The sequence below is a fragment of the Talpa occidentalis genome, unplaced genomic scaffold (assembly GCF_014898055.3).
Source record: "Talpa occidentalis isolate TD23 unplaced genomic scaffold, MPIMG_talOcc4v2.1 talOcc4.7, whole genome shotgun sequence".
In the NCBI taxonomy this organism is placed as follows: Eukaryota; Metazoa; Chordata; class Mammalia; order Eulipotyphla; family Talpidae; genus Talpa; species Talpa occidentalis.
The window spans coordinates 6843452-6857136 of record NW_023605083.1 but is presented as its reverse complement, the minus strand read 5'-3'; the positions used below and the strand labels follow the sequence as shown (position 1 = coordinate 6857136).

At 35.3% G+C, this 13685-nt stretch overlaps 1 protein-coding gene across 3 annotated transcripts in view; it reads left to right on the top strand.

Annotated features, from left to right (window-relative positions):
• Positions 1-13685, top strand: part of PBX3 (PBX homeobox 3) — a 195172-nt gene that overhangs the window by 140348 nt on the left and 41139 nt on the right. For all 3 annotated transcript variants that reach the window (XM_054688861.1, XM_037495242.2, XM_054688863.1), the window contains exon 3: positions 2877-3118. In XM_054688861.1, the coding sequence (XP_054544836.1) occupies positions 2877-3118 (242 nt within the window). The remainder of the gene's footprint in view (positions 1-2876; positions 3119-13685) is intronic.

Below are 13685 nucleotides of genomic sequence, written 5' to 3'. Positions count from 1 at the left end.
ATCCACAATCACGAGTGTACTTAATGGAAAAAAAATTTATTCACTTTTCCACAATGAAAATACTTCAGTATTAAAAAATAATCTTGATATTGCCTACTTGCAAAACGCCTTATTTTTATCCAAAGGAATTTGAACTTTTTTGTCAGGAAATGATTTCTTTGATTAGATTTGATGCACATAATTTATAAAGTAAATGCAGAAGGATCACATTAAAACATTTTTCCCTGCTTTTGAAGACCACACTGAAGTGTTGATTTACTTAAAATTTTACAAATAAGAGATAACCATTCATCACAAGAAGAATATAGAACAGCTGAAATTACATACCTTTCATTATTTTTTTTTAAATTTTTTTTTTAATAGAGGCATGTTTTTCATTTATTTATTTATTTATTTAGTTTGTTTGTTTGTTTTGTTTATACATGCACTGGGTACAGTCAGAGAGAATTCACCAGAGCCAGAGCAGGGAGCAGAGCAGGCAGAAGGACCGAAGTACACTGCTGAGGGGAGCAGCGGGCAGCAGGAGAGGTCTGCGCACCATGTGGGACCCTCCTCTGGTGGCCGGGGAGCAGCCGGGGATCGAACCGGCGCTGCAGCCGCGGGCAGCTTCGCAACCCAGCGCTCAACCGCTGCGCCACCTGGGAGGCCCCCCTTTCATTATTTTTATTTGTGTTTACTACTATTAAGTTTAAGGGTTGCTTCCTGTTGGTATGGTGGTGATGGTTTATACATATATTAGGTGTAAGTGGTGTAAATGACTAATTAGATTGTCTTTTCTATTTCTTGCTGAAAAGTTTCTTCTCTCTTCCTTATAGTCTGCTTCCTTTTGTATTAATCATTGAGCATCCTGTTTGTCACGTTTGTAATAATTTTCACCAGGGGTGTTCTGCTATTAGAGCACCTCACCAATTGTCCATAAGGGAAAGCAATGTGTGTATCTACAAGGAGAGAGCTAGAAACCTGGGGGAAACTTGAGAATAGATTTAAAAAATGAACTTCAGGGAGAAGCACCAGTAGCTTTGTAAATACAGAAAAGAAACAATAAACACACAAAAAGTGTGAGAAAAAATTAAGGAGAAACTTCTAAATAAATAATATAAAATGAAGCATAGCCCAAAGCCCAAGATGAGAGATTACTCAGCAAATTCCCACTGCATGCAGAAAGCGCTCAGAACTTGATATGAGTGTGTCTAGGCCATGAAATTTTAACACCTAACAAAATGAACTAGAAGGGAGGAAAAATTAAATTAAAAATACCAACATGACCAATATTACTAGTTCTAGAACAATCTAACTCTAGATTCCTTTAGATCTAGAAGCAATAGCAAATACATGCTTATCCATCTTTATTCAGCAATGTGTCATACTGATTTGATTTTATTCAAGATAGTTACCTAACTTTTTGGTTCCCTAAATGAATTTATTGTCCTAGTATATTATAGTTTTCAAACCTTATTTATTCACCTCTGAACAGACAACAGATATAATTTTAAATTATTGCAAGTTAGTTTTATTACCCAGTTGAAATTATTCTGAAGTATATTTTTAAATGAAAGTGACAGCTTTAAATGTTTTGGGGGAAGAAATTAAAGTTGTGCATTTGAGTTAAGATAACCAAGAGCTCTGTCATGCTGTGGGTGTAATTCAGGACATCTAGGAATGAAATCTGTTCTTAAAAAAATTGCTGGTAGTTTTAGGTTAGCATATAAAATCGCAGAGCTGGTGCTCAGTTGAGTACTTGGCAGCTTATGGATGTTGCTGTCATGTAAGTTACACTAGACACAGAATGTGCACCACTGTGGATAAACAACAACAGTCACAGATGAGAAAGGCAGAATCCAAATGGAGACATGTAAGATGCCAACTTCCTTCTCACCCCGTTCCCCAAGATGCCTTGTAACTAGTGTGGGAAACCTGTTTTTTAAACAGATTTACAGAGGTTAATTGGTCTGGGATATTTTAGATTATGTTACACATTAATGAAAATGCTGATTTTGAGCTGTCATGACTCCAGTGCTTTTTGTACCATGATAATTATTTTAAAACTTTGTCTGCTGTATTGTTGAAAACATCTTGGCAGAAAGCCTATGTGACCTGATTAAACCTATGAATTGTCAGCTGTGATCTATAGTACTCAGATGAGGTTGCTGACTGGGCATCACTTAGGAAGTTCTTGATTTGAAAACAAAATTAGATTGAGACTGCTGTGCCCGGCACCATATTGCCATGTCGATGGTACATTTTTAATACTGTATTTAGTGTCCTGGTTTTATAGTTTGCTGGCAAATGCTTAACAACATTCATTTAATAATATGTATATTTTCAGCATAGCTAATTACCTCATAATGTATGTATTTCTTTTCTCCCTTGAAATTACATGATGGAAAAGCCCATCTACTCTTGTTTATTTTCTAATTTTTGGATCTAGCTTGTGAAATAATTATTCTATGAGATTTTTAATACTGTCCTTCCAACTGTCCAGAGAAAGAGAATAACCGCCATTTGATGGGTTTGTTTAGAATCCTTGCAATTATGTTTTTTTTTTTTCCCCTGGTAATCCCCATTTTATGCTTAAATCACTTAAATTTGGGCAGGTTGGTTGGTAGAATATTTTGAGAAGCCAGGGTTACTTTTTTCTAAGGATCTGATCTGGGCTAAATTAAGAAGGGGAGCTATATAAGAAATTCTAGGGTGCATGTAATTATTATCTTGAAAAGAATTTTCATACTACTCATGCTTATTGATAAAATGGGAAAAACTAAACTCCCACATGAACTATAGAATGTTATATGATCATTTTCTCAAACAAAATACTCACACTGTTTGTCCTGTTTCTCGCTTCTTCTCTCTGTCTCTCTCTCTCTCTTTCCTTGAAGGTCTCAGCATCAGAGGAGCCCAGGAGGAGGACCCTCCCGATCCCCAGCTAATGAGACTGGACAATATGCTTTTGGCAGAAGGGGTTTCAGGTCCTGAGAAAGGTGGGGGATCGGCGGCAGCAGCTGCAGCCGCGGCAGCCTCTGGAGGTTCTTCAGATAACTCTATTGAACACTCAGATTACAGAGCCAAATTGACCCAGATCAGACAAATCTATCACACAGAACTGGAGAAATATGAACAGGTCAGCAGCCGCCACTCTCATAGTCCTGCACAAACCCTCTATTGCTCTTCTGTTAGACTGTGCTAACCAATTCTGAGGGCTGTGAGGGGTAGGTGTTACCACAAAGAGCAAAAGAAATAAGGTCAATGCAAAAATCCAAGTCAATTGTTGGAGTCATGAAATGAAGTCCCTTTGAGATTTTGGAGGTGAAGCAAAAGCTATTTTGTCTCATCTACTTGTTTTAGTTTTTATTCATTCCTTACATCCATGTGCCCTTACTACACACCTGCAGCCATCCTTCCCCTCTAGCCTTGCTACCTTGTGTTCTTCAGAGCTCTGCATAATTAATATGTATCCACTGGCCTTATTTATAAGCTCCAACAACTTTTAAAGGGAAGCATTGCATACTTAGCTCTTCTTCCTATGCTGTGAACTCCAGAATCCTAGGAATTAATTCTTCTGGATTGTGCTAGTCTATAGGGGAGGAAGCTAACTTCACAAAGTGAGTAGGTTCTAGCCCGGCTTTCTGAGGAGGAGACTTCCCAGGATAATTATAGGTACCTTAGGGCAGAGAATATTAGCCATTATGTGCTAAATTCCCGATTAGAAATAGAGTATGGATTAGAAAAGTTATTTTGAGCAATTATATTAATCATACTTCATCAAACTTGAAATACGTTTGATTTTAAACTATGCCATTGTTTTATGTACCAGGAAACAATTAATACTGTCCAATTTAACTGTTGCTTGTCATTGATTGTAAAATGCTTCCACACTTCAGTGATGTTAAAATGTAAGGAAAAATGTAAGTTAGTCTTAGAGTCAGCAAAATAAGGCAATATGTTGGTGGCTCATCCTAAACATATTTTAATTGTTAGTTTAAGGCTAAAAACCTGTGTACTTTTATGAATTCTCAGTGGAAGGTGATACAAAGAAACCCACTGTTACGGCAATGTTTAAATATACCCTAAGTAAAGAGAATATTATGCAATTGAATCTTATGAAATGAGTAAATTTTAAAGTAAAAAATAGTTGTATATTGGCAATTTTATAGAGTTTAGCCTAAAATAAGGAATATCCTAGATACCCACTACCCAGATAGTTATCAACACTTGTCAATCTTATTTTATCTATACTTATCCCTATTTCTCCCTTTTTGGTAGAGTATTTTAAAACAAATCTTAGGCATCGTGTTATTTTACCCATCGATATTTCACTATGTCATCAGGTACTTTTTAAAGTCCAAACACCTTAATATGTCGTTGGGAGTCTTAGTTTTAATAGTGTTTTTTCTTCGAAGTTCCCTGTATAGTTTCAGTGTGTGTGTATGTGTATGTGTGTATATATACACATATAAAATATATATATGTATTTCCTTTTTTCACTGCTTTCTCTACTATTCTGGGTATGGTGGTATTAAGCAAATGTTAAATTCTGTCCTGGAGATGAGTGTGTTATGAGGAAGGGTAGAAAGATTGCGTAGCTTTATATTAAAATGCAATATAAATTAATATCTTTTTTCTGACTAGGGATTTCAAGATCTCAAACTGTGTCCTTGGTCTCATTTGTAGGAATAATTTGTGGTGGACTATGTACAGATAACAATTTTAAGAAAGTTATTATATATATGTACATGAAAAAAATTAAGCTTTCCGATTTGACATATGAATAATTGAGAGTAAACAAAATAAGTCATGGTTGAAAAAATTGCCTTGAGCATAAACAGTAGAAAATGTTTCTAATTTGTAGTATAATTCTAATTGTATAACTTTATGTTAAATATACACATTTACCAAAAAATACCACCAGTCACCTTGCACAGAAAGATCTATAATATTTGGGGCAAATGGCCTGATTTTTCTGGCTGGGGATTAAGGTGATTCCTTTTTATCTCCTGCCATGTTTCTTTATTCAGACCACACTGTTTTCTCCCTATAGCCCTATTGGAAGTTAGGTAAAGCTGGCATCAGTCAGTGTCACTAAGGGTTTTGTTTTGCTTTTAAAATACACACACACACACACAAACTTCTTCATAAATCATTTTAATAGTATATCTTTTTGTTTTAAGTATCAAATTGGAAAATGAGTTTTAAAATGTAATTATAAACTTCATTTCTAGATATGTTCAGTAGTCTTAATATAAAACATTTAAATGTATATTTCCATTCTCATTTTTAATAATTTTAGAAGAAAAAATATAGATATGAAGTATATGCAGCATTATGGACAAAAAAATGAATTATGAGTAGCCTGATTCAACAGAGCTTTGGTTTACATTTTCTCCTATAGTTCTGAATTGTTCTAGACACACTGCCATGGCATTTAATTTTCTTGAGTTGTCTTTGGGGCTGACTTCTATAGCTTTTCTGGGTGTAGTCCCTGAGATAGTAGAATAAAAAAGTTTTGACATGAGATATTCCTCTTTTCTTTTCAAATCTGTGGGATACAAGGAATTTATCTGGAACAAACCTTTCAGAAATATGCTTTGGAGTCACTGGGAGTATAACTAAGTGAGATGAAGTGGTAACATTTCTAAAATAGGTGGTATTATACTCTCCATTTTATAGATAAGAAAGTGAGACTTACGTTAAGTGATTTGTCTAATATCATGTATTTTGTTAGTGTCAGAATCAGGCATGGAATCAGTTTCTGATTATATGCCTTCTTTTTCCATTGACTTATGCTGCTACTTATGTAGAATTAGAAAATATTCCAGGTAGATTCTGGTTTTCTCAGATTTGCTCATGTTGGATTGCATTTGGCATAAGGTTGGATAGGAATGGAAAAAACAACTGTTTTAATCACTTTGTAGAAATTATATATTTTTCCTTCTAAGAGTGAACATGGGCAGTCTGAGTAACAGAAAATTTATTACTAGATAGGAAGGAAGAACATATATGTTAAGGAAGAGGCTTCATCAGAAAATTGTGTTGAGTCTTTTACTAAAAGAAATAAACTACATTGGAATCTTAGAGCTATTCACTCTACCATGTATTGCAATGAAGCTGTAATGAAAATGTATCTGAAGCCTGTTTAGATTTAGATTGCCATAAAATTAACAAACACCACCACTGCAGTAAATTAAAGTACCTTATAAACACAGTCAAATTTACAAAGCTAAGCAGACTAGAGCTAGTTTGAGCAAAATTAAATACAAGCTGCAAGGCTCAGTTTTATGTGTATGTCTTAGGAATGGCAGTGACTTTAAAATCTTGTCTTTTGTTTTTTAAGAAAATGCCTTTAATATACTATGCCTCCATTCCATGGGCTCAATTATAATGATTTTTGATGATAATCATTCAATTTCATTTATAAATGCTTTTGAAATATTAGGCAGAGAATATATATTAGAGTAAGGTTCTTGAATATTATAACCACCCAAAAGGAAGCAAAGCTATTTTATTTTGCCTTTCTCTTGTTGATCCTAAAACCCAGAGGAAAAAATGATAATTTTCCAAAGCTTGCTGCAACTGTTTTCTAATATTTTATCTTGGATGCATTGCATCCCTCATTAGCCTAGAGAAAAACTGTTTTGTTTTTTTGTCTTGATTAGCAGTAAGTTTTGAAGAATGCTTATACTACATACCTTTCAAATATTCAGTTATCACTAAGGCTCCAGCTATTAGAATTGGTGCATTCCTGAAGAATTTGAGCCAAGAAACCTAGGAAGCCTGTTTTTAAGAGTTGAAGGCCTTCTTGGTTCCTCCCCTTATCTGTCAAAGGAAAATGGACAACACTGTCTTTGCATATGAAGTTTTACTTAGACATTTGGTATCAGTTACAAAGGAAGATATATCATGCCCCATGCAGCTCTCCCACTTTGCTTGTACCAGAAATGCTTGTACACAGGCAATTCACTTCATAATTTACAGCTGCTATATAATAGAGATGACATATTGAAAGCTATCTACTATAATTATATTGAGATACATTTTTGCTGGAGGCAAAAGTGTTGTAAGGGTCCCAACCCTCCCCAAGCATCTGGGAACCTGCTTGCTGAGTTCACAGATGTCTTTTGAATTCACCTCAAATCAGGTAAAGCATGGGAGCCAAGCATGTACACTGAATATGCTCAAAACCAATTAAGTGCTGTTTAACTACTATAGGACTTTCAGATTACAAGGGATTCTTGGGGGAATGAAGAATGAGTGTGAAATATAAAATCACTATAAAGGCATGACCATTGTGCTTATTGGGGAGCTCGATATTATATGCTTACTTTTGCTGGCAAAATCTCCTTTGCTTGTAAAGGAATTTTATTTTTATCAGATTAAAATATGCTGGTGTTTTTATATTAGAGATTGTACAGCCACATACTCCTAATCCCATTTTTCTATTTCTTAATAGTTAACTGGGAAAGAAGAAATGGAACTACCTAATGGAAACTTTATATTTTTTATTCCCAAGGAAGGCTTTTGTCATTCATTACTCCGAGGAAAGGGTTTTTTGTCAGTTTCCATACCTGCTGTTTTCCTTGGTTGACAAGAGTGTTTGGATATTTCTTTTTTCCTCTCCCAACTTTAGTTTATTAACTCTAAGTACCAAATGCATTATTAATGACTTGTTTTATATTTGAAAACTTTTTTCTTCAACTTCTTAGGAAACAGTGTTTGTATTTATTCAGATAAATTGGAAGGCCATCAGAGTAGGGACTTGCATGCAGAATAGCACATTCACAGAAAATGTAAATTTCATATAATTTCCATTTTTATTGTCAATAATAACTACATTTACTAAATATTAATTATGTGCAAAGAATTTAATGTAGATTATATAAAATAATCTTTACAAACTCTCATAAAATAGTTTCCTATGCCATGTAATTAAGTAAGAAGTGTTGAGTTACAATAGTTACTTTATCCTTGCAGCTGCTTCTTAAATATGTTGGTCTCATTGTATTATCGTTGGCTTAGAAAGATTCTTTAAATGTTGACTTTTTCCTAAAACAAGAGTTTGTTGATTTAATAAGCAATCCATAAATACTGCATCTGTAGTATTGTACTAAGCTTATTTGCAAGATTATAAAATGGATACATGCATATTTGAGAGGCCAAACTTTTCTATTTTTTATAAACAAAACACACACAAAAAAAGACAAAACAAAACAACACAACCACCATCCATTACACTCCCTGCAGCCTAACAACCCCTCCCCCAACTCAGTTCAGTTATCAGTGTCTACTAGTTTATTTTTGTTTTGTTTTGTCAATTCATCTACTCTGTTTCCAGGTTTTAGTGATATATAGGTGAAACATTCCAATTCTGTGTTTATCTTTCTGACTAATTTTGCTTCATACAGTCTCTTTGCATTCCTGTATTTTGCTGCAGATTGTTGTCTGTCCTTATAGCTGAATATTTTCCATTGTGTGGAACACACACACACACACACACACACACACACACACTTATCCAGTCATATCTCAGTGATAACTTTGTTATTGTAAGTAATGTTGCAGTGAACATTGTGGTGAATATAAATCTTGAAGTTGATGACTTCGTATTCTTCAGATAGACACCCAAAAGTGAGATTACTGGATTATATGCTAGTTCTATTTTTAGTTTTTTTGAGGAAGGGTCTATCCATATTACTTTCCAAATTGGCTGCATCACTTTACATTCCCACAAGTGTTCCTCTTTCTTCACATCCTGGCCAGTACTTGTTAGCAGTCTTTTTGGTGTAATCCATTCTTACAGGTATGAGATGATATCTCATTGTAGTTTTGAATTGCATTACCCTTATAAGAAGTGATGAAGACCATTTGTTCATGTCTATTGGTTATCTGTATAGCCCCTTTGGAAAAATGCCCTCACATCTCCTGCCCATGTTTTAATTGTGATGTTTGGGTTTTGGTTGTTAAATTGGATGAGTTCTTAATATCCTTGGAAAGTAATATTTTCATTTCCCTTTCTGTAGGGGCCAATATGTCCAAAGTCATCTCCCTCATTGATGTCATAGAACATGTCACCTATGTCTTCTATGTGTTTTGTGGTTTTGGGTTTTACATCCAATTCTTTAATCCATTTTGAAATTTTTTTTAAAGATTTATTTATTTATTCATACAAGCACTGAGTACAGTCAGAGCGTGGGAGGGTGAGAGAATTCACCAGAGCCAGAGCGGGGAACAGAACAGGTAGACCGACGAAATACACTGCTGAGGGGAGCAGCGGGCACAGCAGGAGAGGTCTGTCGTGCCATGTGGGACCCTTGCCCAGTGGCCGGGGATCGAACCGGCGCTGCAGAGGCTGCGGGCAGCTTCACAACCCAGCGCTCAACCGCTGCGCCACTGGGGAGGCCCAGAAACTGTATATTGTTTTTGTTAGGATGTTCATTTTCACTATATTAATTCTCCTCATCCATGAACATGGGGTATCTTTCTATCCCATGTGTTTGTTTTGTATCTTGTAATATTGTTTTATAGTTTTTATTTCATAAAAAAAATTTTACCTCCTTTCTTAAATTTGGTTTTTTTTTTCATTTATTTTATTTTATTTTTTATTTTTTTAATTTTTTTTGGAAGATTGATTTATTTATTTATACAAGCACGGGGTACAGTCAGAAGCGCAGGAGGGTGAGAGAATTCACCAGAGCCAGAGCAGGGAGCAGAGCAGGCAGAAGGACGAAAGTACACTGCTGAGGGGAGCAGCGGGCGGCAGGAGAGGTCTGCGTGCCATGTGGGATCCTCCTCCGGTGGTCAGGAGCAGCCGGGGATCGAACTGGCACTGCAGAGGCTGCAGGCAGCTTCGCAACCCAGCGCTCAACCGCTGCGCCACCGGGGAGGCCCCATTTTTTTTTTATTTTAACATTTATCATTTTTTACATTTTTTTAGACAATATTTGCTTCCCCCGACCCCCTCAGATTGAGTCCCCATAGAATCTCCTTCCTCAGGGCACCCGTGCACCATCACCACAGTCCCCTGTGCTCCTCCCTCCATCCCTCTCACCCCTCTCCCTCCTCCTCCCCTGCAGTATGTCTCTGGTTTATAATTGTCTGTTTTTGCTTTGTTGTGTTTTGTATTGTTATTATTTTTTTCACAGTGATGTCTTATTTGGTTCCCCTATATTCCTGTTATAAGTGAAACCATCCAATGTTTTTCTTTTTCCTTCTGGCTTATTTCACTGAGCATAATTCCTTCTAGCTCCATCTACATTGCTGTGAATGGCATGAGTTTACCTTTTTTGATTGCTGAATAATATTCCATTGTGTATATATATACCACATCTTCTTGATCCATTCATCTATTTTTGAGCATTTGGGTTGTTTCCAGGTTTTACCTATTGTAAATAGTGCTGCAATAAACATAGGTGTACAGGTGCTCTTTTGAGTTACTGTTTTTGTGTCCTTTGGGTTGATCTCTAGGAGTGGAATTGCCGAATAGTATGGTAGCTCCATTTTCAGTAGATTGAGGAACCTCCAGACAGCTTTCCGCAGTGGTTGGACCAGTTTGCACTCCCACCAGCAATGTAGGAGAGTTCCTTTTTCACCGCATCCTCGCCAACATTTGTTGTTGCTTGTTTTTTTGATACGTGCCATTCTTGCTGGTGTAAGGCAGTATCTCAGTGTGGTTTTGATTTGCATTTCCCTGATCATAAGGGATGTTGAACATATTTTCATATGCCTCTTGGCCATTTGCTTTTCCTCTTTGGAGAAATGTCTTTTGAGTTCTTCTGCCCATTTCTTGACTGGATTGTTCATTTTGTTTTTGTTGAACTGTGTGAGTTCTTTGTATATCATTGTGATCCGTCCCTTATCAGTTGACTGGAGTGCAAAGATTTTTCCCAATTAGTGGGGTGTCTCTCTGTTTTGGTTAATGTCTCTTTTGCTATGCAGAAGCTTTTCAGTTTGATGTAATCCCAGGTGTTTATTTTTGCCTTCACTATCACTGCTTTGGGTGATGAGTCTTTAAATATGTTTTTGAGATGTATGTCTTGTAGTGTTTTACGTATATTTTCTTCTATATATTTTATGGTTATAGGTCTTATGTCCAGTTCTCTTATCCATTTTGAGTTGATTTTTGTGCACAGTGGGAGGTAGTGGTCTAGTTTCATTTTTTTGCATGTGGAGGTCCAGTTTTTCCAGCACCATTTATTGAACAAACTGTCCGTGTTCCATTGCATATTCTTTGCTCCTTTGTCAAAGATTAGTTGGTCATATAAGTGCAGCTTTATTTCTGGGCTCTCTATTTGGTTCCATTGGTCTGTGTGTCTGCTTTTGTTCCAATACCAAACTGTTTTAATTATTATGGCTTTGTAGTATAGCTTGAAGTTTGGAAGTGTGATACCTCCTTTCTCTCTTTGTTTTCATCAGTAGGGCTTTGGCTATTCATGGTTTTTTGTGGTTCCATATGAATTTCATCAGTATTTGTTCTATTTCTTTGAAGAACGTCATTGGGATTTTTATTGGAATAGCATTGAATCTGTATATTGCTTTTGGGAGGATGGCCATTTTAATAATGTTAATTCTTCCAATCCATGAGCAGGCATGTCTTTTCATTTCTTTGTGTCTTCTTCAATTTCTTTTCCTTTCTTAAATTTGTTTCTAGGTATTTAATTCTTTGATGTGATTATAAATGGGGTTGTTTTCTTAATTTGTTTTTCTTCTTGTGTGTTATTTGCATATAGGAATATAACAGATTTTTGTGTATTAATTTTATAGCTTGCCAGTTTATTGGCACTCACTTATTGTTTCTAATAGCTTTTTGGTGGAAGCTTTAGGGTTTTCTATATGTGTTATATCATCAGCAGATAATGATAATTTCCCTTCTTTTCTATCCTGGATTCTTTTTATTTCTTGTTTTTATCGAATTGCTCTGCGATGCATTAAATTTTTAATAGAGATTTTTTTCTTTGCTTTGAAAAGTGGATTTTAGACTAGAATATGATCTATTCTGTGCAATCAGCTTCTCTAGATGGTTACAAAAGATGAATTTATTTTTTGGTTTGCTCACTGATCCATCCAAATTTCCTCAAATCAGTGCTTGCTCACTTATTTTACGTTCAATGATCTGAACTTACAGGCAAGAAAGGAGTTGAATCTTGAATTCACAACTGAAAAAAGCACTACTATAAACCAAACAAAACCCTAAAGACTTCCATTTTGAGTGTAAACCAATGTTTGGATATTGAGGAGACAATAGCCAATGAGTATCACTAAAAGTGTTGTCTAAAATCCAAAGATTTCAAATCGTCCATTATTACTTAATTTGAAATTTTTGCATGATTTTTAAAAGTTGTCTTATGTTTCATTGAGGTAACTTTGGTTTACAACACTGTATATGATTTAGGAGTATAGGTTCATACCTCTCCAGATTTATGTTACTACACCACACCCACCACCAAAGACCAGGAATGAATCTCCACCATTGTCCACTGGGTTCCCTCACCTTTACTCCCCACTTGTCCCTCTCCCCTTCTGGTTACCTCATTTTTAAGGAAAAAGGATCAAATGGCAAGGAAGAAGGCTTACAAGAATTGATTGAAAATACTTTATCACAAGAAGTCTTATACTCTTTATGTTCCCTTAACCATGCTGTTGTAGTATATGTTTTAAACACAAACAAAAATGCATGCCAGATAATTTTTAATAGATCTATTAAAAGGAAATGAGGTTTCTGCCACTATACTGTCAGAAAATTCAAGGAATCAAAACTCTCATTTTTCAATATTCCAGTTAACCAAGGTTTTTCTTCATTTATTTTTGTTGACATTTGCCAGAAAATTCTTAACTGACAATTTCACTTGGAAAAATAATAAGGCAATGAAAATTTTTTCCAATGCCTATTTTAACAGTATGGTCTTGTTGTTATGATGGAGGACATCATAAATGTTTGAAGTGAACATCCCACATTATATATAGCATCAATACTAGTATGTGGTTAGGTGGCTCTTCAAAGCAACTCTGCAATCATTTGATCATTCTTACTGCATTTATATGTTTTAAAAATGGATACCTTTTAAGGAATAAGAGATAAGTCAGTACTGCGCTTTGCTCTGAAATTGGTACAGTTGATGCTGTAAATGAGGTTGTAATTTACTTTCAGTGGTATAAAGAAAAAAAATCACTTTGCCTAAAGTGTATGCATCTTTCTTAAGGGTGTACCCAGATTTTAATTATCTAAATGTAAATACTTAACGAATTTTACTTAGAGTAATGAGCTAAAGTGCACACTACATAAATGAGATGTTCTAATTAATCATGTATGAACTACTGGTTTAAAGAAAAGCTATGTGAATTCTGTGAATGTTGGGCTATTGCCAAATTGCTAATCAGCATTTGCATTCATAGATGACTTCACTTAATAAGTTATGAGACATTCAGCAAATGTTTTAGGAAATTATGAGTTTTTAGATGCAGAAACTTTTTGCCTTTAACCATTTCTTTTTTCACATGAGCCTTTGGCTGATTCTTAGAAACCATAGGCAAACATTCTTTCTGGAGAAATTAAAATACAGCCAGAGACAAATGAAGAGCACTAATGTATCAGGTATCATTCACATAGGAGTCTTGAATTATTTATTCAGTCATGAACCCTGTCATAGATACATGTTACCACAATGTGTGAGCTGGGTTTATAGGAATTAGCAATGTCA